At 38.0% G+C, this 26,601-nt stretch overlaps 1 protein-coding gene across 1 annotated transcript in view; it reads right to left on the reverse strand.

Moving 5' to 3' along the window:
* Nucleotides 1–1,302: 1,302 nt before the first annotated feature.
* The window catches only part of ITGA1 (integrin subunit alpha 1), a 164,932-nt gene continuing 139,633 nt past the window's right edge, over nt 1,303–26,601 (reverse strand). Inside the window, exons 18-29 of the mRNA XM_052658983.1 lie at nt 26,180–26,290; nt 23,898–24,107; nt 20,740–20,820; nt 20,226–20,302; nt 17,170–17,259; nt 15,228–15,330; nt 13,445–13,558; nt 13,173–13,277; nt 12,906–13,010; nt 11,374–11,466; nt 8,148–8,264; nt 1,303–1,347 (exon numbers count right to left, since the gene is read on the reverse strand). Coding sequence (XP_052514943.1) covers nt 1,303–1,347; nt 8,148–8,264; nt 11,374–11,466; nt 12,906–13,010; nt 13,173–13,277; nt 13,445–13,558; nt 15,228–15,330; nt 17,170–17,259; nt 20,226–20,302; nt 20,740–20,820; nt 23,898–24,107; nt 26,180–26,290 — 1,251 coding nt within the window. The remainder of the gene's footprint in view (nt 1,348–8,147; nt 8,265–11,373; nt 11,467–12,905; nt 13,011–13,172; nt 13,278–13,444; nt 13,559–15,227; nt 15,331–17,169; nt 17,260–20,225; nt 20,303–20,739; nt 20,821–23,897; nt 24,108–26,179; nt 26,291–26,601) is intronic.

Consider the following 26,601-nt stretch of genomic DNA (forward strand, 5'->3'; position numbering starts at 1 on the left):
AGTTCACACATACATTCATTCATTTGTTGTTGTTGTTTTCCAAGAAATGGAGCAACCTAGGAACTTATGCTACAGAAGAGTCCAATGCACCATAATGATTACTTCAAGAACAAAGAAGCTCATACAAAAGTGTGATGTCTTTCTGTTGGTGTGAGGTTTCAAACTTGAAATTCTTTAAAATGCATTTTTGGAGATATATTTAAATATTGATATGCCTCACTCAGAAAGCAGTGGCTTGTTGGTAAAATGCAATACTGAAATGAAATACTGCCTTTTCATAAAATAATTGTGTTTGGAAAATTAAATACCTTTACAAAGATTAAAAATAAACATACTCTCACAGCTTGAGGGTTTGAATGAACCATGTACCAAAGAGTTGAATCAACTCTTACTTTGGGTTACATCCTGGGACCCTTCACGTTCAAAAGCTGCCCAGCAAAGATGATCAGCATTTCTGCAGCATCCATCAACATTATCAGAAATCATATTTGCATATACCACACACATGATTTTTCATGACAAATCAGTGCTATGTCACATAAAACTGCTGTTATTTTTAGTATAAAAGAGTTTTGAGTTTCAGAGTTCAATATCAAACTTGTATTCTATAAAAGCTTAAATTAATCCATTCAGTGCACTTGCTTTTCAACAAGTCTTTCTTGATTTTCTCCCCTAGATAAAATTTCAGCTCAATTGTACTATTTTACAAACACTTTGGAAAGAAAAATTTCCAAGTACAGAACCCGACACAAAGATGCTGACTGTACTCTCTGTGATTTGATTCTATTTTCAGTCTATACTGTATATAGGAAAATTTTTCTCATTTGAATGGGGGGAAGTGATCTTTTTCAGGTAAAATTCCTTTCTTTGCATTTACAAATGTTGACTATCATGCTGAATGTGGATATCCATCAGGAATCAATGGAAAAAGCTTAATTTATATTATTTTGAAAGTAAATGTTTCAATGATCATAAAAATCTTTTTCTGTATTCCTTAAATATTTTGGTAATTTAATATATAAACATATTTGTACAGGTTATTTTTCATCTTCAAAACACTTTGTAATTTTGCTTACTCAACAAAAATGAGTAATTAAAAATATTTTTCAACATTTTATAAAATATATCTTTACGGTACTGTTTTTGGATCTTGCTTGATCTGTTATGTTCTAAGTGACTAATCCCTGATGGATTACATAAAGTTATGTGACTATGTTTTTGATTGTGTTTATTAATTTCTTGTCACATATTTGAGGCAAACCTGAGGATTATTGAATAATTATTCCTTCTCTTCCAAATATTTCATTTCTCCATTTTCTTCTTTAGTGGTCTTTTGAAGAATCCAATCTTAGAGAAAATATCAAATGTAACATAATTAGTTATTTGAAATTAGGTAATAAATATTAATCTCAGATAAAATTTAGCTTAGTAAAATGTTAGCAATTGTGGGATTACAAATAAAATAATCGAGAGGTATTCTTTTCAATTGACCTATTAGGTAATATTGAATGTCAAGAAATGACAGTTATTGGACTTCCCTGGTGGTCCAGTGGTTGAGAATCCGCCTGCCAGTGCAGGGGAGTTGAGGTCGGTCCCTGGTCTGGGAGGATTCCACATGCCTCAGTGCTACTAAGCCCCTGTACCACAACTACTGAGCTTGACTCACGCAACTCATGAAGCCTGCATGCTTAGAGCCTGTGTGTGCTCTGCAACAAGGGAAGCCACCAGAACGAGAAGCCTGTGCATTGCAACGAAGACCCAGTGCAGCCAAAATAAATAAATAAAATTGAAAAAAAAACCCCACAAACAACCCCCCCCCCCAGTAGATTAGACGATACAGAAGAACAGATTAAAAAAAAAAAAAAAAACTAATATATGTAGCAAACTAACTTAAAGGGTTCTGGAAAAATATTTTGGGAGACATGCAAACTGTAGTTATTCAGCTCTGTCTCTACTTTGCCATCATCTTTCTTTTTCAAGCACGTGTCAGAGAAATTTCCATCGAATAATCAATGGTCATAAATTGAGGTCGTTAGAGATGATGGTGAATCTGGTAGGTACACTATGGCTAGGCGATTGGGGAGATTTCTGAGTTGTCTGGATTAACTTTAAAAAGATACACTTTTATTTTTGGCTCTGCTATGCTGGGTCTTCGTTGCTGCGCAGGCTTTTCTCTAGTTACGGTGCGCGGGGCCTATTCTTCGTTGTGGTGCTTCTGCTTCTCACTGTGGTGCCTTCTCCTGTTGTGGAGTGGGCTCCAGTAGTTGCTGCACATGGGCTCAGCAGCTGTAGTTCCTGGGTAGCACAGGGTTAATATTTGTGGCGCATGGACTTTGTTGCTCCACAGCATGTGAGTTCTTCCTGGACCAGGGATCGAACCCATGTCTCCTGCATTGGCAGGCAGACTTTTTTTTACCACTGAGCGACAAAGGAAGCCCTGGATTAACTTTAAATGTATTAGCACATCCATCTATATAGGCTTGGCATAAAAAGACTCTTGAAAACACCCTGTATCATTTAGATATGAAAATGAAGTAATTGAACATATGAAAAATTCCACATAGGGGTGAAGGTGGGTCACTTTTCATGGCGCATTGTGATAAAAATGACAAGTGCTTTATTATTTCCAATTATATAAAATAATAATTTTTTAAAAAGGATAAAAAATCTGCCTGCCAATGCAAAAGATGTTAGAGATGAGGGTTGAATCCTTAGATTGGGACGATTTCCTGGAGAAGGAAATGGCAACCTGCTCCAATATTCTTGCCTGGAAAATCCCATGGACAGAGGAGCCTGGTAGGCTACAATCCATGGGGTTGCAAAGCGTCGGACATGACTGTGCCCATTCTGTTGTTATGTTAAAAAAATGGATAGGAGCTGGAAGGAACCTTTGCAATATTCTAATCTAACATGGGTATTAAAATTGTTTTTTAAAAAAGGTCCTAGAGAAATATTCTTTTAAATCTGTATTCGTTTAAAAAATTTAAGAGTGGATTATAACAGTTCAAGCAAAGACTGTGAGTTAATTCTTTGGAAATGTGGCACCTTCATGTCATTTTAATCATGAAAGAAAGTGAAAGTATTAGTCGCTCAATTGTGCCAGACTCTCTGCGACCCCATGGACTGCAGCCTGCCAGGCTCCTCTGTCCAGGGGATTTTCCAGGCAAGGATACTGGAATGGGTTGCCATTTTCTTCTCCAGGGGATCTTCCTGACCCAGGGATCAAACCTGGGTCTCCTATACAGCAGGCAGATTTCTTTTCCAACTGAGCTACCAGGGAAGGTCCCTTTTAATCATAAAGTTGTGGTAAATTATGCAAGGGAATCCTATTTTTTTAAAAAATTATTATAAAACAATTGAGACTTCTAAGGGCATAAATGGTAAAAAAAATATGCAATTTTAAATTAGAGAAGTTTTACTCAGGGCTTTATGTCTTCCTCCACTCCAGAATTTAGTTGGTGGTAGACATCACAAGTCCCTTGGACTGCAAGGAGATCCAACCAGTCCATTCTAAAGGAGATCAGCCCTGGGTGCTCTTTGGAAGGAATGATGCTAAAGCTGAAGCTCCAGTAATTTGGCCACCTCACACGAAGACTTGACTCATTGGAAAAGACTCTGATGCTGGGAGGGATTTGGGGCAGGAGGAGAAGGGGACAACAGAGGATGGGATGGCTGGATGGCATCACCGACTTGATGGACGGGAGCATGAGTGAACTCCGGGAGTTGGTGATGGACAGGGAGGCCTGGCGTGCTGCGATTTATGGGGTCGCAGAGAGTCGGACATGACTGAGCAACTGAACTGAACTGAACTGAACTTAGACATCACAAAAAAGGTGACAATAGAACAAATGAACATGAAGAAACAATATATGTGTCTTCCCTAGAATACAAATTCTCCTACATGTATCAGGCCTTTTTCTCTGAGCCAAATATACGCATTCTGGATTCACAAACCATTAAGCCTTTTAACTTGTACCTGCATGTCCTGAGTCGAAAATAAATCAGACAAAGCTCTCACAAAAGCAGGTGGTGAATCATGACTTTTCTCTTTCCTGCCCTGCCCAGTTCCTGATCTTTTCTTCTTCCCTCTCAAGTTTTTTTTTTTTTTTTTTTTTTGCTTCTTTTCAACCTTCCTTTGCTTTCACAGATTAAAAGCTTAGTTTTAAAACTTAACTCCTGTTAACAAAAGTTTTCCACCCAACTGATTCTATTAACACTGGTTTTTCAGTGCAAGTTGGGTGATTAGAGTGAAAACTAAGAAAATATATGTTCATAGCTTCAAATTGGACAGGGCCAATTCTAGTCAACATTTGGAACAAGTTGTTTGTTTTCAGCACCCAAACTTATAGTTTTCACTTTCTTTTTCTTTTTGTATTTACTTAATGATCTTATTTATATTCCCCCCTAATTAAAAACCCTGTGGCAAAAGTCTGATTAAACAGTCCCTGGCAGAAATATGTGCTCAACGGTTGTAATATGGAATAAGTGTTGAATGAAAACATTTATCAGTTCAGTCGCTCAGTCCTGTTCAACTCTTTACAACCCCATGGACTGCAGCATACCAGGCTTCCCTGTCCATCATCAAAACATTTATATTAAAATATAAAAGGCTACTAGATAGCAGTACTATCCCCCACTCACACTCCCCTCACAATATGCATATTGGATGAGGGAACAAAGCTATAGGATTAGTAAATAAATCATTAAGGGTGGATCTTTAGACATCAGTGTAAGATCAAGTTAAGACAGGAACAATCTGATTTCTCAGGGTTCCTTTGTGGACCATCTCATTCTATCCTTTTGGTTATGATGACTGAGCTTCTCCCTTAGCATGTTACCAGATTTCAGGACACATTTCCCAATCTATTTAAACCTGTGTACTCTAAAGCCTTCTCCCATCAAGGTTAAGTATAGTAAGTGAAGTGAAGTCACTCAGTCGTGTCCGACTCTTTGCGACCCCATGGACTGTAGCCTATCAGGCTCCTCAGTCCATGGGATTTTCCAGGCAAAAGTACTGGAGTGGGTTGCCATTTCCTTCTCCAGGGGATCTTCCTGGCCCAGGGATCGAACCTGGTCTCCCACATTGGAGGCAGACGCTTTACCGTCTGAGCTACCAGGGAAGCCCTAAGTATAATAAGCACGTACTAAGATTTTGTTAAGTCTTAATCTCTGCTATCGGAGAAGGCAATAGCAACCCACTCCCGTACTCTTGCCTGGAAAATCCCTTGGAAGGAGGAGCCTGGTAGGCTGCAGTCCATGGGGTCGTGAAGATTCGGACATGACTGAGCGACTTCACTTTCACTTTTCACTTTCATGCATTGGAGAAGGAAATGGCAACCCATTCCAGTGTTCTTGCCTTGAGAACCCCAGGGATGAGGGAGCCTGGTGGGCTGCCATCTATGGGGTCGCACAGAGTTGGACACGACTGAAGCAACTTAGCTTAGCAATCTCTTCTATGCATTCTATGAAGATAAAGCTACAGAGACTGTGCCTTTTGAAATCGAATTCTAGTTCCAGGGGGAATCTTTCACCTGCTCCCTGCACAAAGTCTCAAACTGAGAGTTTTGATCAACTCCCACACTGTTGGGGTTTGGAAGCAGCATGAAGAAAGGCTAGTCCTGAGGTTTATGCTCCACTAGTCTAAAATTAGTCAAAACAGATGTGTGGGGAATGAGGGTAGCTTTTCTGAGCTTGCTGCAGACCAAATGCTTCAGGGAGGTTCAGGCAAGAGGAGGGCAAGTAATCTTTCCAGTATAACAGAGCTGCTGAAAGGTTGAACCCAATGAAGGACTATCACTCCAATATCAAATATTTTTATATATTTCAGGGAGTTCATGATCTTCTTGAGCAAAACCAATTCCTGGAGCTCCAGAGTGAAGAGCTTGCCCCATAGAGTGCAGCAGAGGACTATACTGGATAAAGGCATTGCTTCAACCCAGTCCCTTACTAGATGAGAACTCTTAGGGGGGTTAACTTCTGCTTGCTTCAGTGTCTTCAAGTATAAAATATAGTTAAAAGACCTAGTTGGAAAGACTGTAAAGAAAACAGAGTGAATAGAAGCAAGGGAGACCATAGAGTGAGGGGGTTAACAGCGCTGACACAAAAGTGAAATGGCCCAGAGGATTCTCTACTCTGAAACTGACAAACCATGTGACTTTGGGAAACACATTTAACTTTTCTATGCCTCAGCTTCTTTGCTTACAAAATGAGGTCCATCATAGTATCTTTCTCATAGGGGTTGATGTTAATTTCTAAAGTGGAAAAGCTGAAAATGGTTCCTGGTACACAGTAAACACTCAATAAGTGCTAGTTTTCCTCCTGTCTACTGTGGAAATACCATTCTGATTACTGGCATTCCCACTGATGTGACTGAGTTAACTAAACCTACAGGTCAGGACTGTCCAAAAGTTGCTAAACCTTTGGGCTTTAAAAGAAGACCTAAGAAGGCATCAGAATGTATCAGCAAATCAGATCCTGGATGGAAGAATGTTTGCTTTTACACTTATGCTTTTTTCAGTGTTAGTCACTTAGTCATGTCCAGCTCCTTGTGACCCCACGGACTATAGCCCACCAGGCTCTTCTGTCCATGGAGTTTTCCAGGCAAGAATATTGGAGTGGGTTGCCATGTCCTTCTCCAGCTTTTTTCAGACTGATGACCAAAAAACAGGGCTGAAAATTATTTGCTAGTTTTAAGGAGAGGTATGCAGCTAAAGAGACTACTCAAATATCAGCTCTGGCTTCCCTCTTCTCTTGGCAGCAGTGTCCTAAAACTGTATGGACAAGTGCTGTGCTTACCATACTGAAAGAAATCAACGGTAAAATGTCCTATTACAGGTGCTTACAAACAAAGAAACCATTTTCTATGTTCCAAGCACACCCTTGACACCGCTAAGCCAGGCCTTGGGTACCACAGTGTGGCAAAGCCAGGTATTACAGACAGAGCGTGGATACCCTGCAAAGCAGGAGGAAGAGCTGCAGGTCTGAGATGGCAGAGAATTCTGTCCTCGAGACTTTGCTGGAGAAAAGCTATGGATTCTATTTACTAAACTAAATGCTCCTGACATACATCTTTAACACAGCTGTTTTCATCTTCTCTGAGACTAACCTCCCGAAAAGAGGAAGATAGTTATGGTAAGTCAGAATGGATAGGAGCAGTTGGTAATTTGATGGGAGAGAAATTTGTTATTTAAACTATTTGATTAAAAGATAATTCTGTTGCTCAGATATCAGAAAAATGAATATGTAGCCACAATCTATTTTTAACATAGTGATAATTTTGCTTTTGAACAAAACAATATAGGGTGATAAATGCTAGAATAAATGCTAGTTTGATATTTCATTAGAAAAACATTAAATTCAACTTTTCTATGAGATTTTATTCTCTATTACATTTATCCTAAAAGCTATCATTTCATTTCTGCTTAATTTGAAAAAGATACAAAGATTGAAAGATTTTGCATATCTTAATTCAAGCGAAACATCTACTGATATGTAAATAAACATCTGTTGATATGTTAATATACAGATTGACTAGACAAAAAATAGGTTAGTTTTACAGCAGGATTTGAAGCAGGAGTGTGTAAAAGTATAAGATTTCTGTGTCATCAACTAATTGAACAAATATCTCATTTCTCACTCAGGCATGCAACTACTGCATAAAATGTGGTATTTTTATATATTAAAGAAGCATTTAATTTTAAAGATACATAAAGATATGTGATTAGGATAGGGCTTTATCTTAACCATAATTCTGTTGCTTCTATGTTCTTAAACTGACATAGAAATGTATTCTTTTCTTTTTTCTATAAAAGGGAGTTTTCATTCTTCTCTGCTTATAAAAATAATGTACACTTAATTTAGAATTTCCAGTGTTATAGACAAATGAAAGTGCCCTGTAATCCCAGTCTCTAGAGAGATCTCCCATAATTTTTGGATATGTCTATTTCTTTCTTGTGCAAAAGTGGTTTCAAGTTGTGTACAGCATTTGAGATATATATTTTTTCTTCTTAATTTCATCTTGGTTATCATTTCAGTGTTTTTAGTGGCTACACAATACTATATTCCAAAGCATGGATAAATCATGATTTGTTTCACCAATATGCTGTTGACAATTGAAGTAGGAAAGTCTAAGGAACTCTGATTCTTACCTTCCACAGCGCTAATATGAGCAACATTAATAACAATAATCCAGCAAAAGCACTCAGCAGGATAACCCATAGTGGCACTCTGCCTGGTAGCCCATCTTTGGATATTTGGATAGCAAGCTGAAAATGATTAAACAAGATTGTTAACATTGATAAACACCTCTTAGAACTTCCAGTACACTGAGTTTTTGTAGGCTATAATTTTCTACCGAAGAGTGTACTCAATCTCATTACTACATACAGAGAAAATAATGAGTTCACGTTTTAAAAGGCCCTTCATCTATTCTAAATCTCTAATCATGTCATATTCATTATTACCAAAACAATTTTGTAACCTTATCCTCCAGAAATTCATACATAACGAGTAAACTACCTATGAATCAAAATTCTCAAGGGTAGAGGTGAATTTCACTCAGGGAGAATGAGCAGTATTGTATGTTTTAAAGGTTTATTCATAGCCTTCAGAGCATTATCATAATAGCCTAAGTTTAGATGGGAAGGTTGTCACAGGTTGTGGACATATAAACCTGAAGGGGTCTTCTAACTTTAATTCTAATTCTAGTGTGCTTTATTTCTTTTGCTAACAAATTGAGATATAATTTTCATACAGTAAGATGCACAAATCTCAAAGGTACAGATGAACAAATTTGTGCATGCATTTCCTCAATGCATTTTTTATTATACCACACTGTCTATTCCAATTGACATTCTCTTAGCATCTATAAATTAGGTCTTCAGTTCAGTTCAGTCGCTCAGTCGTGTCTGACTCTTTGTGACCCCATGAACCGCAGCACGCCAGGCCTCCCTGTCTATCACCAACTCCCGGAGTCCACCCAAGCCCATGTCCACTGAGTCAGTGATGCCATCCAACCATCTTATCCTCTGTCGTCCCCTTCTCCTCCTGCCCTCAATCTTTCCCAGCATCAGAGGCTTTTCCAATGAATCAGCTCTTTGTATCAGGTGGCCAAAGTATTGGAGTTTCAGCTTCAACATCAGTCCTTCCAATGAACACCCAGGACTGATCTCCTTTAGGATGGACTGGTTGGATCTCCTTGCTGTCCAAGGGACTCTCAAGAGTCTTCTCCAACACCACAGTTCAAAAGCATCAATTTTTAAGCACTCAGCTTTCTTTATAGTCCAACTCACACATCCATACATGACCACTGGAAAAACCATAGCCTTGACTAGATAGACCTTTGTTGACAAAGTAACGTCTCTGCTTTTTAATATGCTGTCTAAGTTGATCATAACTTTCCTCCCAAGGAGTAAGCGTCTTTTAATTTCATGGCTGCAGTCACCATCTGTAGTGATTTTGGAGCCCCCCAAAATAAAGTCAGCCACTGTTTCCAATGTTTTCCCATCTATTTGCCATGAAGTGATGGGACCGGATGCCATGATCTTCGTTTTTCTGAATGTTGAGCTTTAAGCCAACTTTTTCACTCTCCTCTTTCACTTTCATCAAGAGGCTCTTTAATTCTTCTTCACTTTCTGCCATAAGGGTGGTGTCATCCGCATATCTTAACTGAAGTAAACTTGAAGGAGACAGCTTTTAGTGTTCCAGCTACTCAAGCTCTCTCAGTGTGGCACCTAACCCTCAGTAAAGCTTGTCTGCTCTGTGTCCTATCCCTTATGTTTCCGAGAGGGGGAAAAAAAAGCAAAAAACTAATTTAGAGTAGCTGTTAATGACCAATAACACCTCAAGGTTCTGTATCTCCCTTTAATGGGGGAATATCTCCATTCCTTAACCTAGAGGGGAAGATTAGAGATAAAAAAGAAAACTAACTACCAGGGAAGATATTTGCATAGAGTGGATACTGATCCAGATCCCTCACTTGACTCCGAGTTGGTCACTGCTCATGCATCTAGAAGACGGAGCTGGCAAGAATATAGACATAGGTGGGATCAGACCTTTGAAGACAGACTTTAAGCACATCTAAAATAATTCCCTGAACTTACAAGTACAGAAATGGAAGTCTGGAGGCAATCAGTGACTTCTCCAAGATCACACAACTATGAAATGATAAATTTTAGTAATTTTAACAGTTTAAGTGTAATTTTTCTTTAGAATAAAATATAGAAAAAATGGCTCTGTGGGAAAATTTAAGTAAAATTTAGGGAAAATAAAGCTAATTATAATATTTAAATAAAATGTATTTTGTAATCAAATATACTCTTTTCCAAATCCTTTCCAATATAATATATACTTTTTTTTTTTTTTTGGTGCTTCCAGGTAAAATTTTAGTTTCTCTACATGTGGAACAACTTATATCAAGTGAAGTGCTGTTTATAAAGTAAGTAAACATTATATCCAGATATATGATGCATATATTCTTTAAAGGTAAATACTTATCAGAAGTCACTGACATTGTAATTATTTTAAATAGATACTAATTTGATGGAGAAGGAAATGGCAACCCACTGCAGTATTCTTGCCTGGAGAATTCCATGGACAGAGGAGCCTGCTGGGCTACATTCCATGGTGTCAGAAAGAGTCAAACATGACTGAGTGACTAACACACACTAATTTGAAATAAAAAATGAAAACTTCTCAATGTTTGGTAGTTTCAAGTATAATTTTATGACTCATGATGTCCATATGAAATATTTAAACTCTCATGATAAATAGGGAAATTATCCTCAACTGCCCACACGTTTAACAGGTGTTTTGACCTTATTTTACAATAGGACAAAAGAGAAAAAAACAAACCATTTTATTTTGAAGAAGAACTCCAGCATGAATTTGTGTCAGGGAATATTACTTCATTTTTTGTTTCATATTTCCCAATGGCTAAATGAAGAAAATTTTAAAATAAATTTACAAGTATTCCTATTCAGTGTAAAGTCACTTTCTGGAAAGAAATTATTTTTCAAGTCTGCTCTTCAGATGTCAACTGCATTTTGTAATGTTAGTTTTTAAGGATGAAAATTACAAATGCATCATATGTTATCAACGTAAGAATAAAAACATCAATTTCCTGTGATGGTTATAAGTAATAAAGTCAAACATGGCATGCTAATTGTAAATATCATGGTTTTTCCCAGTTTCTCACAAAAAAGGAGACTGAAATCACACTTGAAGCTAATCAAGTGTAATTTGAAGCAGAAAGTGTCTGTCACTTACTGAGAGCAGTGCTAGTCACTGCTTTAGGGACTATAAGCAAATATAAAACGTTATGTCACAAATAGAGTGAAATGTATTATGTTTTCAAAAACTTGGAGTCGCACTTACCTCTCTTTTTTGATTGCCAGCACTTAGAACTAGTGATGCATTTTCACTCTGAAGTTCTGCCCTTACAGTAAGATTTAAGCTGGAAAAATGTGCCTGAAAAGCAAACAATTTATTTTCAATATAAGGAGCTAGTCACAATGAGAGCTAACCATGTTTTAGAGCAGTTTTTCAAACTAAAATTTTTCTGAGATTGAAACATTTAACATCCAGATGGCATTTGTGGTAAGAAATGATGACTGTTTATCCACCTTTCCTCTCTACACTCAGATCTCACTTAGATCCTTATTATAGAATGAAGAATTTTTCTGAATAACACAGTTTCTATTAAAATTTTTCCTTTGCAAAATGAACTCCAAACCCTGCCCTCTTTTCATGTAGTTAGGTATGGTATTGCTACTCTCTGGTAATGAGGTTTACATAGAAGTGTGCTTAGAATTAAATTGAAATTACCAATATTCAACAATTGATGATTTATTAAAGATAGCAACTTAATATGATCAAATCTAAAAATAGAAATTTCATATAATTAACAAAATACTTCTAACAGAGAAACAAATAATATAAAATACAATGGATTGAGTTTTAAAGTAGCCAATTGTCAGATGGATTTGACTTTATTAGGTGTCAAAATGTCCTCCAAAATAGATAGATAGCATAATGCAATAAATTTATAATATACATTAGCTCTAATCTTTGTTCATGCTGTCAAGGATTGTCTCTCTATGACTCTTTGTTTCTTTTTTTTTTAAAAGATATTTATTTTAATTGGAGGCCAATTACTTTACAATATTGTAGTGGTTTTTGCCATACATTGACATGAATCAGCCATGGGTATACATGTGTCCCACATCCTGAACCCCCCCCTCCCACCTCCCTCCCTATCCCGTCTCTCAGAGCTGTCCCAGGGCACCAGCTTTGAGCGCCCTGTTTCATGCATCAAACTTAGACTGGTGATCTATTTCACATATGGTAATATACATGTTTCAATGCTATTCTCTCAAATCACCCCACCCTCATCTTCCCGGATTCTTTGTTTCTTAACTGAGTTCTAAGGTATTAACGAAAGTGCAAAGGAAAGAATAAGAGAAACTTAAAAAAAGCATATATATATGAAAGGGGACCTTGGAAATAACTTAGTTACTAACAGACAAGGAAGTGAGTGAGTGAAAGTCACTCAACTGTGTCTGACTTATTTGTGACCCCATGGACTATACCGTCCATGGAATTCTCCAGGCCAGAATACTGGAGTGGGTAGCCTTTCCCTTCTCCAGGGAATCTTCCCAATCCAGGGATTGAACCCAGGTCTCCTGCATTGCAGGCAGATACTTTACCAGCGGAGCCACAAGGGAAGCACAACAGACAAAGGGAAATGACATCCAAAGAGCTGATTTAGTAGAGCTAAGGCTTGGATCACATTTGTTTAGGCTTCCAGTTTTACATTCTTTCTCAAGAAGCACTCTTCTTTGTTTTATTAAGTGATGAATATTTGTTTATATTATTCAATTATTGCAGAGAACTATGGAATCACTTACTTTTATAAAAGTTGGTTTCCATAAGATAAGTGAAACATTCACTTGGCTCATGTCAGACGGAATCAGATTACACGTGATGGTGGCAAACTTACATGCACTGCAGTCCTGTTTAAATGCCCAGAGGTATAAGTTAGCACTCATGCCATTCGATGAAAGACAGTATATGAAAAATATTCTACATCATAGTTATTTTTAGGTTGATATTGAATTTATTCACTTGGAAAGCATGAGGTAAAATGAGCACTTGTCTTGCTAATTTGAATTTACCAGAATGGTGCCTCGTTTGATATCTTCAGATTTGGATATCATCATTTTCTTCCCAGTATTGATACCAAAAGGATCCCGAAGGTTACTGGGTATGCAGTTGACATTCTATGAAATAAAAACATGTCTTTTATCAGGTGAGATATCAGAGGGAAAAATGACTTGAAAAATAATGTAAAGGATCTGTGAATGATAGACACTGCCAAACATGAATGATCCCTCTTGGTAAGTGTGCAGTACAGAAGAAGCGTAACTCTGAGGCACACATGACTTACCTCGGAAGATGACCATCCACTTGGGTACAGTACAGGAAAACCATCCGATGTCACATTGGGAAATGAAATTGACAGTTTAAGTTCTGGCATTGGAAAATGCCCACTTTTTCTAATCTACAGGGAAAAAGAGAAAAAGAAACGTAACCTTTTCTTCTTTCAACAGCAAGTTTTCTGTCTTACATAAAATTTTGCTTCTTAATTGATTAATTAAGTTGTGTAATATTTTGAATCCCAAAATGAATGTAGAGGACTTTATGGCACTGCACAGAGAATTGGCTTTCCCTCCCTTCTTCCTTCTTTCCTTTCTTCCTTGTTTGCGGAATTCTCTACTCTAGGAAAAGTAAATGGGCCTAGAAAAAACTGGTAGCCTACATTTCAAAAATTTATTCCAGTAGTAGAGTGACTGGCAGTTATACTAACTTTCTGAGGCATTTCAGCAAAGGCACAAATAAAAATAATGAAATATTCTTGATAGTATACATTTATTTCCACTTTGGGAGAGAATTCCCTTTTTCATCATTGTCAATTCCCAAAGACACTGAGACCATCTTCTAACAATGCTGTGTTATATCATTCTTTTGAATACAGACTTAAACCTATCATTTGAATTGTATGCTTATTGAGTAACAATAACTTGAGTCTGTATCTGTAAGTAGGCATGATCTGAAATGACAGCCTGGCTCAACTCCATAATTAGTTACTATAATGGTTAGGAAAAGCTTGTTATGAAGGGTTCAAAAATAAAAATAAAGCTTGTAATATAAAACATTATGTATGGAGACATTAGTAGGAACACCGTAAGTTATGGTATAACACATATGAAATGTAGCAAGGAGCAGAATGAGTTACCAATTTATTTGTTGAGTAAAGGAAATTATTATCAAGACAATTTTTGAAATAGTCATGTTATTTTTTTAAAAGTGTTTTTCTAATTATACTAAAAAATGTGAATAAAGTCTATGTGGTTATAGGTAGAGTCTACTTGGTTCCTTATTTTTTCCTAGGAAGTCATTCTAACTAATTTGTGTCTTCTGAGGAAATTAGAGCTCTAGGTCTTTTAAGTTGATTGAAAGTATAATTATCATCAATTTAAATGAAATTATTTTACGGCTTCCCTGGTGACTCACTGGTAAAGAATTTGCCTGCCAATGCAGGAGATACAGGTTTGATCCCTGGTCTGGGAAAATCCCACATGCGGTGGAGCAATTAAGCCTGTGTGCCACAACTACAGAGCCCGTGCTCCAGAGCCCAAGAATTGCAACTACTGAGCCCATGTGCTCCACAGCAAGAGAGAACCCAGGGCAATGAGAAGCTCCTGCACTGCAACTGGCGAGTAGCCCCCACCCTCCACAACTAGAGGAAAGCCGCTGCAGCCACAAAGACCCAGCCCAGACAAAATTAAGATCCCATGGACTGTAGCCCACTCGGCTCCTCCATCCATGGGATTCTCCAGGCAAGAATACTGGAGTGGGTTGCCATTCCCTTTTACAGGGGATCTTCCCTACCCATGGATTGAACCTAGGTCTCCTGCATTGCAGACAGATTCTTTACCATCTGAACCACCAGGGAGGCCCTAAATAAAAAATTAAATAAAACTATTTTAAATTATAAACTTATTTTAATTTAAATAAATTATATAAATTTAAAGAAATTATAAGGGAAAATATGCTGGAATATAGAGATTAACTGTTGAACCAACATATTTGTATGTGTCTGTTAATACTTTAACTTCTAAACTTACAAATACCTCTTTCACAACATTAATTTAGAGGTAATTTCTTACCAAGTAGAAGATATCAATTTCATTTCCAAGGTCTTCAGTAGAATTAATAACTTCAGGGACAGTCTCATTGGCGGCAATTGAAATATGGTATTCACTTGCAGAGCTTAAAAGAATTAATTGGAAGACGAAAAGTATAATAAAACAAAGTGTAACTTTCACTTGACCTCACTTTTTATTTCGATATACTAGGAACCGAACCCCACAATAAGTACTTCAAGAGATTTCAAATCAAGCGCAAATTATTTTACCCTGAAATCTAAAGTTAAATCTTTGAGGAGGGTGAGAAAGATTGCAATTTAATTCAATAGTTACCAATGCTTAAAATACTAAAATATGTATAATTTTTAAAGTAAAAGTTTGATTGATACATGAAATGTTTTCATGAATTTATAAATATCATCTACATTTAGTGAATAATAAGGCTAAAACCTGGTATTTTTAATAGTGCTGAATTTTAAATAGATTTTAACAATTTGTTACCTTTTCACAATTTAAAGTCATGTATTTACTGTTAAACTTAAAATCTATTTCATAAAATCTTTTTCATAAAACTCCATGTTCTTTGGATGAACTTGATAGATGGAAATGTAACATAAACATATTTAAAAGCAATATTTCAGTTTAGAGAAGATAAAAAATACATGTTTGCCAAAATTTGATTTTAAATAAGTGAAAAATTCTTGGGATAAGTCAGTGTACCAAGAGAAGCGAAAGTAAAAAAATAGAAAACAGTGAATAGAATTAAAGGTTAAGGTAAAAATGCAAAATCTACATGTATATCCTACAATCCTCTCATTTCTGTGGTCTTTTATTAGTAAAACAAAAGTGCCATAGAAGATAAATTAATAACATGACAAGAGTCAGAGTAAATGACACAGAATTTTGTACTTTTTGTACATGGCTTATATTTATTTAGCAAAAGCCTGGAGTCCTGCTCATGCAAGTTTACTAACACAGTTGGTGTTTGGATAGCTTAGAAATTCTTACGAAAAAGGATGGTTTACGAATAATGGAGGAAATAATAAATTTTGTTGCTGTTTAGTCTTTAAGTTTGGTCACCTGATGTGAAGAGCTGACTCATTGGAAAAGACCATGATGGTGGGAAAGATTGAAGGCAAGAGTAGAAGGGGACGACAGAGGATGAGATGGTGGGATGGCATCACCGACTCAGTGGACATGAGTCTGAGTAAACCCTGGGAGATGGTGAAGGACAGGAAAGCCTGCCGTGCTGCAGTCCAAGGTGTTGCAAAGAGTTGGATACGACTGAGCAACTGAACAACAACAACAAGTTGCTAAGTTGTGTCTGACTCTTGCAACCCCATGGACAATACCCCACCGAGCTCTTCTGTCCATGGGATTTCCCAGGCAAGAGTACTGGAATGGGTTGCCATTTCCTCCTCCAGGGAATTTTTGTGACCCAGGGATTTAAACTGAATCTCCTGCATCACAGATGGATTCTTTGTCACTGAGCTACCAAGGAAGCCCCTGAAGGAAATAAATACCTCTTGTCAGTAAACAATGATTTAATCTTGAATGTCCAGGATGGGCAGACTAATCAGATCCCACACAATGAGAATAAGAGCCAACAAATATGTTGGATCTCTACAGACACTGCCCTTCATGAAGGATTTCTGGGTCTTCAGCTTGCATTTACTTAAGACTGAACTGCTAATGCCATTTGGTATTAGTAGCACCTCACATTTCAGATTATTTAGGATGCTGGTTCTCAATTTTTAGAGTGCACGAGAATTACCCAGAGGATTTAACACAGATTTCTGGGCCCCCTCCCCAGAATTTCTTATTCAGCACGTCTGGGGTGAGGTCAGAGAATCTGCCTCTCTAAGAAGCTCCCAGGTGATTCTGATACCCATGTTCAGGGACCACAAGCTGAGATTCACTGGGTTACAGGAAGGCATCAACTTGAAGTGTGGGGTTCTCCTACCTGGAAAACTGTAGTCCAACTTCATACTTTACAGGGATAGAAACGTTCACTTCATTATCAAAAAGGGTTTCAGGCGGCTCTTCACTGTCACTAGAAAACAGCAGTCAGACAAATCATTGAACTGTTGGCTATTTAGAGACTTTTCTAAGCATTTGAATGAGAAGTTTATTTTGGTAACTAAATAAAGACACACATACAAAATAGAATTATTGATTAAAAAAAAAATTCAGCGTGGAGAGGGAGATCGGAGATGGATATTGTTAAAAGACCCTAAGGTGATTCTCAAGTGCAGCGAGGGTTGAAAATGACACTGATTTACTACAAGGTTTCGCAAATTTCTGTGTGAATAAAAGTGTTCTTGGGTCAATGGTTAAATACACAGATTACTGGGTTTTTCTCCTAGAATGATATGGATTTAGTAGGCCCAAAGTAGGATTCATGAAATTGTGTTTTTTTAATAAATCACACAGGTGATTCTTATTTATCACAGATGAGGTCCTTGTGAAAAGATGTGCTCAGGAGTACAGAGCTGAGAATAAATCTAAAACCTTTGTCTTCTCACTTAACAGTCTTTCTATGCCTTGTACTTGGGCTTCCCTAGTGGCTCAGACAGTAAAGAATCCTCTTGCAATGAGGGAGACCTGGGTTCAATCCCTGGCTTGGGAAGATCCCCTGGAGAACAGTATGGCAACCCACTCCAGTATTCTGGCCTGGAGAATCCCCCTGGACAGAGGAGCCTGGCAGGCTATGGTCCATGGAGTCACAAAGAGTCAGACATGACTGAGTGTCTAAGCACAGCACAGGCCTTGTACTTGGTGCTTATTGTTGAGCACCTACTTTCCTCCCTGATTTTAGTTATCATTTTAATTATACATTATTTAAATGCATGCCTAGATATTTATACATTTATATGTACATACACATATCTCATACTCTCCTGTATTAAGTAAAAAAGCATGGACAAGTGCTATAACAGGTACCAACACTGGCTCTGGGGCCAGAGGGCCTGAGATTGTTCTTGGACATTGACCTACTATGGGACAGTTGTTTAGTCTCTTTGTGCCTCAGGCCTCAGTTTCTTCATCTATAAAATGGGAATTTTATGATTAAATTCTTAATAAATAATAAGTGAGCAACAAGTGTAAAATGCTTAACATTGTGCCAAGGACATAGGAAATACTCAGTAAGTATTAATTTTTACTATTATTATCACATATACCCCTCTACCAAGTGACCAAGCACCTAGCATTTTGTCTCACAAAATGGGCAACGGGTACCCTTTAATGACTCTGCTTATTCCCAAGTATATTAGCAGCACGATATGAGTGATGGGGCAGTGAAGGCAGCTCCCTGTCTTGGGTTATAGACACATGTGTGATTGAGCTCTTGCTGTAAATGGCTGCTGCCTCTAACCCATTCCACACTGCAGCCCAGTTAACCTTTGAAAGAAACAGCTCTGTACATGACTTCACCCCTTAAAAACATTTCATGGCCTGTTCAACTAAGATGCCTTATTTCGAAATTCAGTACTCACCATCCATGGTGAGATGTACATTCCCTGTTTATCTTCCATTATGCCTTTATGTATTCTCCTACATTTGCACTAAAACTGATCCCCAGCATTCCCCCAAATAGACCTAGTGGGCTACCTTTGCGTTTTTGCTCAAGCTGTACATTTTTCACTTGAAACATTCTATCTAACTACCCACCAGCCTCTCTGAATTGCTACCCATTCTTTAAGGTCCTTCTTAATTATAACCGTCTTAATAAATCTTTCTTGGGTTTTCATTGCCAAGTAGATATAATTTCACCCTCCATTAAGTCTCCATACATGGCTTCTATTTCTTTAATAAATTTTCCTTGTTCTTTCCTGTATGATAATAACTTAAATACTGGTCTCAGTCCCCTACTGTAATATTCTTTTCCTAAGGAGCTTCATGCCCTTATTTAAGTGACAGTCGGTATCTTGTCCATGCGCTGTGTGTGCTGTGCTCGGTCGCTCAGTCCTCTCCAACTCTTTCCTTTCTGGCTTTTTGCGACCCCATGGACTGTGGCCCACCAGGCTCCTCTGTCCATGGGACTCTCCAGGCAAGAATACTGGAGTGGGTTGTCATGCCCTCCTCCAGGGAATCTTCCCAACCAAGGGATCGAACCCAGGTCTCCAACATTGCAGGCAGATTCTTTACCATCTGAGCCACCAGGGAAGCCCAAGAATACTGGAATAAATAGTCTATCCCTCTTTCAGGGGATCTTCCTGACCCAGAAATCGAACCGGGGTCTGCTGCATTTCAGGCGGATTCTTTACCAGCTGAGCTACCAGGGAAGGCCTATTTTGTTCATAGTAGAGCTCAAATAAGTATTTGCTAAATTGAACTGAATTGAGTACACAGAATTAACCATCCATTAATTCATTTTCTCATTCACTCACTTTAAATTTATTTAGTAATTATTCAATTATTAGCTTTTTTTAAAACTGGGAATAAAACAGCAAATGATAAAAGTTTACCTCAAGTTGCTTATGGTCCAGTGTGTAGTTACTCTTAGAAAAAAGGTAAGTACTATTTCAATTTCCTTATTAGACTTTCGCTATTTTTCGTTTGAATATTGTCTATACCATCTTTCAGAAGCTTTGACTGCTTTGAATAAAATTTATTAAACTACAAAAGGGTATCATAAAATTTTAAGTCTCTTTAATGATTCAGTTGACTTTGATGGGCAGTCCGTAAAAGTTTTTAAATTAGCAAAGCCTATAAATTTTTAATGGATTTAAATGCAATTTGGCAGATATAAGTGATGTGTGATTACAACATGTTTTATGGCTCATAGAACCAGTGTTTAACCCAATTAGGTTTATTATTTCTATTAAATGAAAATTTCTCTATTTTGCTAATAATTCATAAGGATGATTTTGTGAAGCAAAGGGGTTCACTGCCTTCTACTTTGACTGATCACATAAAAGCTGTAAGAAGTTCCAGTCCATCTATAGAACATTTTAAATATATGAAAGAAATTACTTGCAGGCATCCACATACACTCATGTACACACAGGAACCAACCTTGTTGCACTTAAATGAATGATCACATTTTCCATGAGATAAGATGTGTTAAACTGAAATAATATTTTGAATGTTACCTATAAAATAAAAATATCTTTAGTAACAGATAAGAAAGTAAAGTAGAATTTTTGCATTAAAGTATTAAATCATATAAATATTTTTCTTTTTTAAATAAAATCGCTCAAGTTTATTAATTAATAATGCAAATTTCATGAGCAAAGGAGAAGATATATGTGAAAACAGCTTAACACACCAGAAAATGTTACATACAGATCCAACACTATCACATTATTATATCCCACCTATTGTTACTTTTTCGTATTACCACTGTCTACCAGATCACAATCATAAACATTGTAATTATGAAATGGTCATTATTAAAGTCTCTTTAAAACAAAAACTTCAAGTACCAGCAACCATTTAAACACATCCATTAGAAACATTTATATATTTGGCCTTGAGCATATTATTTTTTGTATCCAATTGCCACATGTATTTTCTATAATCCGCTTACCATTTCTCCTTTTCTTAGGAAAGGATAGCCAACTTTACAAGTGATATTATGATTGGATTCACAACTGTCTTTTTGGATAGCCTAGGAAGAGAAAGTAAACAGAATTAGATCAGATATGCAGGTGAAATACTTGAACTTGACTGAAATACTTGAATAGATTGAAATACTTGAGCTCAGATTTTCCCAGCTGTGCCTTAGCAGCTGCCTTGCTAAGATTTCACAGTATAGCTTTTGGGAAAGTCTCAGAGATCAAATTGCCAACATCTGCTGGATCATCGGAAAAGCAAGAGAGTTCCAGAAAAACATCTATTTCTGCTTTATTGAGTAAGCCAAAGCCTTTGACTGTGTGGATCACAATAAACTGTGGAAAATTCTTCAAGAAATGGGAATACCAGACCACCCGATCCGCCTCTTGAGAAACCTATATGCAGGTCAGGAGGCAACATTTAGAATTGGACATGGAAAAACAGACTGATTCCAAATAGGAAAAGGAATATGTCAAGGCTATATATTGTCACCCTGCTTATTTAACTTATATGCAGAGTGCATCATGAGAAATGCTGGGCTGGAAGAAGCACAAGCTGGAATCAAGATTGCTGGGAGAAATATCAATAACCTCAGATATGCAGATGACACCACCCTTATGGCAGAAAGTCAAGAGGAATTAAAAAGCCTCTTGATGAATTTCCGAGACTGAAAAAGTTGGCTTAAAGCTCAACATTCAGAAAACTAAGATCATGGCATCTGGTCCCATCACTTCATGGGAAATAGATGGGGAAACAGTGGAAACAGTGTCAGACTTTACTTTGGGGGGGGGCTCCAAAATCACTGCAGATGGGGATTGCAGCCATGAAATTAAAAGACACTTACTCCTTGGAAGGAAAGTTATGACCAACCTAGACAGCATATTAAAAAGCAGAGACATTATTTTGCCAACAAAAGTCCAACTAGTCAAGGCTATGGTTTTTCCAGTGGTGATGTATGGATGTGAGAGTTGGACTGTGAAGAAAGCTGAGCGCTGAAGAATTGATGCTTTTCATCTGTGGTGTTGGAGAAGACTCTTGAGAGTCCCTTGGACTGCAAGGAGATCCAACCAGTCCATCCTAAAGGAGATTGGTCTTGGGTATTCATTGGAAGGACTGATGCTGAAGCTGAAACTCCAGTACTTTGGCCACCTCACGTGAAGAGCTGACTCATTGGAAAAGACCCTGATGCTGGGAGGGATTGGGGGCAGGAGGAGAAGGGGACGACAGAGGATGAGTTGGCTGGATGGCATCACCGACTCAATGGACATGCGTTTGAGTGAACTCCGGGAGTTGGTGATGGACAGGGAGGCCTGGCATGCTGCGATTCATGGGGTCTCAAAGAGTTGGACATGACTGAGTGACTGAACTGAACTAAACTGAACTGAACAGCATTCTAAGATCACTTGTCCCACAGCTCAAGGAAATGTGAGGGGGTAGGAAGGAAGCATGTCACACCAGCCTGTTTGGATCTTCCACTGAAAACCGGGAGGACTAACACCATCTGCCTCAGGGTGAGCGGGTGTTTGTAGGAAATCATCCACACTGACAGGATGACCCCGTGGAAGTCCACGGTGAATGGTCGTCACTGGAGAAGTGGGTAAGAGCTTGCGCTCGGGCCTGGGACCACCAGGATTTAAACTCTGAGCCCTGCACTGTTAGCTTTATCCTCATCAGAACTCCTCTCTTCTCTGGGTCTGATTTTCCATCTACTGGGGTTAGTCAAACTCTATCTCATCAAATTGAAACTGCCTTTGAATGTGAGATTCACCAGTATTTTACATACAACAAAAAGGAAACAATAATGCTACCCGTAAAATAAGCATATCAATTGTAAAATGCAATTACAGAAGCATTAAATTGTTAAAAAAGGGTTTATCTTAGAATCTCTGTAGTACAGTAATACCTTACTTGCAAAGGAATCAATGAGAATTAAATAAATAAACCTTATAGAACAGTGTCTGACACATAATACGACTCAAGAAAAAACTATTATTATTAGGATTGCCATTGTAAATAGAAGTATTTAGAGAGAGGCCTCGTTGATTTCTCTGCCTCTCTGCCAAGGCCGTGAAGTCAGCTGAAGAAGAGACAGAGTGACTTTCAGTACAGTCCTCTTTTCTCAGAAAAATTCAAGGCTACTATTTTCCTGGCATTGCTTTGCTCTTAGAGATTTTTTAAAAACATTCTTTACTGAATCTAAACTATGTGGCAGTAATATAGGACATTTTTTAAGCCTATCTTAGTATCATGTTCCTGAGTGATGTCCTAATAAATTGGAGAAGGAAATGGTAACCCACTCCAGTACCTGGCTGGAGAATCCCTTGGACAGAGGAGCCTGGTGGGCTACAGTGCATGGGGGGTCGCAGAGTCAGACACGACTGAGTGACTAACACACACACGTACACACATCAGTGAAAATCTGAATTTACAGAACCTGGACAATTAAAGTTTTAATATTATATATATTTAGCATACTTGGTTTTAATGTGAATCATATACAGTACTAATTCATATAAATATACACAATTTTAATTCAGGGGAGTTAATTCAGAGATCGTAATTCAATGCAAAGTTCAAATTTAGAAGTATTAATTAATCCTGATAGAGCATCTTATGCAGCTGTATGTTACTGACAAAATAATAATTAAAAAAAACCCTTCTGTCACGACAATGAGACATAGTCATTTAATACAATTCCCTTGCCAATGTAAGGATCATGCATAGAAAGTGGGGAATGGTATCTTGATTTTTATGCACATAAATGTTTTGTTATTGTTCAGCAAATGTACTGCTCCTTCTCTGCCCTTCTGTTAAACTCTTTAGACTTCATTTTTTCTTGACTTAGTCTTAATTTCAGTGATGTAAGTCTTCTGTGAAGCCTACAGTTTTGGTACATCAGCAATCCTTTGTGGATACTGAATCCAAGAAAAGTCATACACCTCTAAAGAAATATATCAAAACAAAAAATTTAAAAAAAAATTTGGTCCTTTAATCATTAGTAAGTGCTAGTTTTGTACAAAATGCTTTCTAGTTTTCTAAAATCAATGTAATAAAAGTTATCCCCTTAGTATGAAAAGTAGGTTCAATGCCTGATTATTACAAGAATAAATAAATATAAAACTAAAGGTTTACCTCAATTCCTGAAAAAATTAGATTTGGAGAATAATTCACTATGGTTCTGGTGTTATAGGCACTGTCCTTTTTATTTTTGACCGTGAGGCTAACATTGAACTTATCATTGTGGGACTTGACAATAAGCAGGCCCTTTTCTGTGGTGGATACATCCAAGGCAAGGTCCGAGACACATTTTTCCTTGTTTCCACAATCTTTGGCAAAGGGAATCTGAAATGGTCACAGAAAAGCATTTTTTCAAAATTTAGCTAGGCATTATTGAAAATTACCTGTGAACTAGCATAAAAGAAATGACATATTTCCAAAATAAGCAGATCATAAACAGAACAGATTTCACTGCAGAAATCATAAGGAATTTTTATAGTTGTTTCTATAATTTATAGGGGAAAATCGTAATTTTTACTTTTGGCTATAAATTTTTCCAGTCTTTTAAGGAATGCACAGTTTTCACAGATGTTTTTCACTGGCTTTCATCTGCCAGAACTGAACAGTTTCAAAGAAATAAGTCAAGTACTCCGTGATCCAAAGTTATGAGAGAACACTGTAACACTCAACTCTGATCATGAGATTTTCTGTTTAAAAGAATCAAATACTTAAGATCATAATAGCTTTGGTCAAGCGGATAGGAAAAGATCAAACCACCTAACTGGGCACTTTCCTTGACTCCTCTTCTTCATTCAGCCCCTCCCCATTATCCAACCCATCACCAAGAACCATCCACTCCACCTCTGTTCTAAACATCTTCCATACCTCCTTGCCTCTGCATTTCCACCTCTATCTCTAGCCAGCTTTTCTTACTTGCTCCCTGAACTAAAGCAACAACTCCCTGACTGGTCTTCCATACCCACTCTTGATTCCCTCCAAACATTTTCCACCTTGCAGCTGAAGTAATTCTTAAAAGAGCCCCCCAAAATCCAGTGCTATCCCCAAACCGACTAAAGCCGTCAAGAGCATTCCTCGGCTCTTCAGGAACAATTAAAGTCTGCGCAGTGGCACAAAGTCCTGGTGATCTGGCTCCTGTCTGTGCCTCCTGTCTCATCTCACATCACCTTCTGCCCTTGCTCTTCAGCTTCAGCAGCACTGGTGAGCTTACTGAGTTTCTTTTATGTCTCTGAACCTTGGCATGTATCCCTCTTCCTGGAACACTGCCCTCTCCACTCCTCTAATAGGATGGAAAAACCTTCCTGTGCTACAGGTCTCAACTGCAGTGGCCTAAGTTCCAGGGAGGGTTGGGAAGATCCCCTGGAGAAGGGAACGGCTACCCACTCCAATATTTTGGCCTGGAGAATTCCATGGACTGTACAGTCCATGGGGTCACAAAGAGTCAGACACGACTGACTTTGACTTTTCACTTTCTAATCCTTGATACCTCAGTGTAGCAGAAGTTCCCTTTGAGCTCTGAAGTTCTCCTCCAGGGCATGTCCTGTAATGACTACCTAATACTTGTTTCCTAGGTTAGAACTGCAAGTTCTGATGTCTGGAACATGAAAGACACTCAGTAAATATACTTGTAAGGAAGGAAGGGAAAGCAGAAGATAGGTGCAGGGGAAAATGAATTTCCCATCCCAACTCCATTAGTGGGAGAAGGAAATGGCAACCCACTCCAGTATTCTTGTCTGGAAAACCCCAGGGGCAGAGGAGCCTTGTGGGCTACAGTCCATGGGGTCACAAAGAATCAGACATGACTGAATGGCTAACAAATTCCATCCGTGCCACATTCACAATCTCACTCTTTTGCAGCGATCAGACAGTAGACTGAACCTGGAAGCAGAAACTAGGTGAGCACAGTTTAGTCCCTTCCTGTGTCTTCTGCTGTTGGGGCAGTGGTGAGCCCACGGGGAAGGATATATCACATTTCCATCCTGCAAGTTTTACAAAGTAGGTCCCCGGGAAGGCCAGAGCTTAGTGAGCACTGCTAATGACCTGTTTAGTTACCTGTGGCCTAAGCCTGGCTCTGTAGGAGGACCCCCATTATACTCAAACCATGCCCTGGAACCCAGTGTTCATGAGTAATAAAGGGGAGTTCCAGCTGGCCAACTCATGTCTTTCTTTCAATTGCTCCTAATTCAGAAAAGATAAAAATAGGTGTCATTTGTAAGTTCCCTTAAACTCCAGCAAAAGGAAGTCAGTAGAATTGAGAAAAGTCTAGAACAATCTAATTCCTTTTTTAAAACAATTAAAATAATTGCTTTAGGCTGGTGTGTGTGCATCTGTTTATGTTTCAAGTTTTTTTCTCAATATATTCACAAATAGGCATTCTAAATTTTAAAAATCTGACTTACATATTCATGTACTGAATTTGGTAGAGAATCATCAAGAACAGGCCCATTTTCAGGATCGGTAAGATTAAAATCCAAAGTTATTCTCACAGAGTCCCGAAAGTCATGCTTGTCCTAGAGGTCAAAACACAGAACATGTCATTGGCATCATATTTCTTGGGCCCTGTGATGGCTTTCTTCTTTTGCCCCATGGGTCAGGCTTATTGGACCTTCTTGTGCTCCTGATCTGACATATGACCTGATCAGGCTTTTGCTTCACTAGAGAGACTGCCTTTCTGCCTTGACAAGGGACACTTCCGGAACACAGAGGCTTCCAACTGTAACCAGCTGACTCACATCCAGCTTCTCAGATGAGCCTGTTGGAATGATAGATAGGTTGTACTTGGCCATGTCAGGATGTACAGCTCCAAGCTACCTGCATAACA

Source organism: Budorcas taxicolor, chromosome 20, assembly GCF_023091745.1.
Source record: "Budorcas taxicolor isolate Tak-1 chromosome 20, Takin1.1, whole genome shotgun sequence".
NCBI lineage: Eukaryota > Metazoa > Chordata > Mammalia > Artiodactyla > Bovidae > Budorcas > Budorcas taxicolor.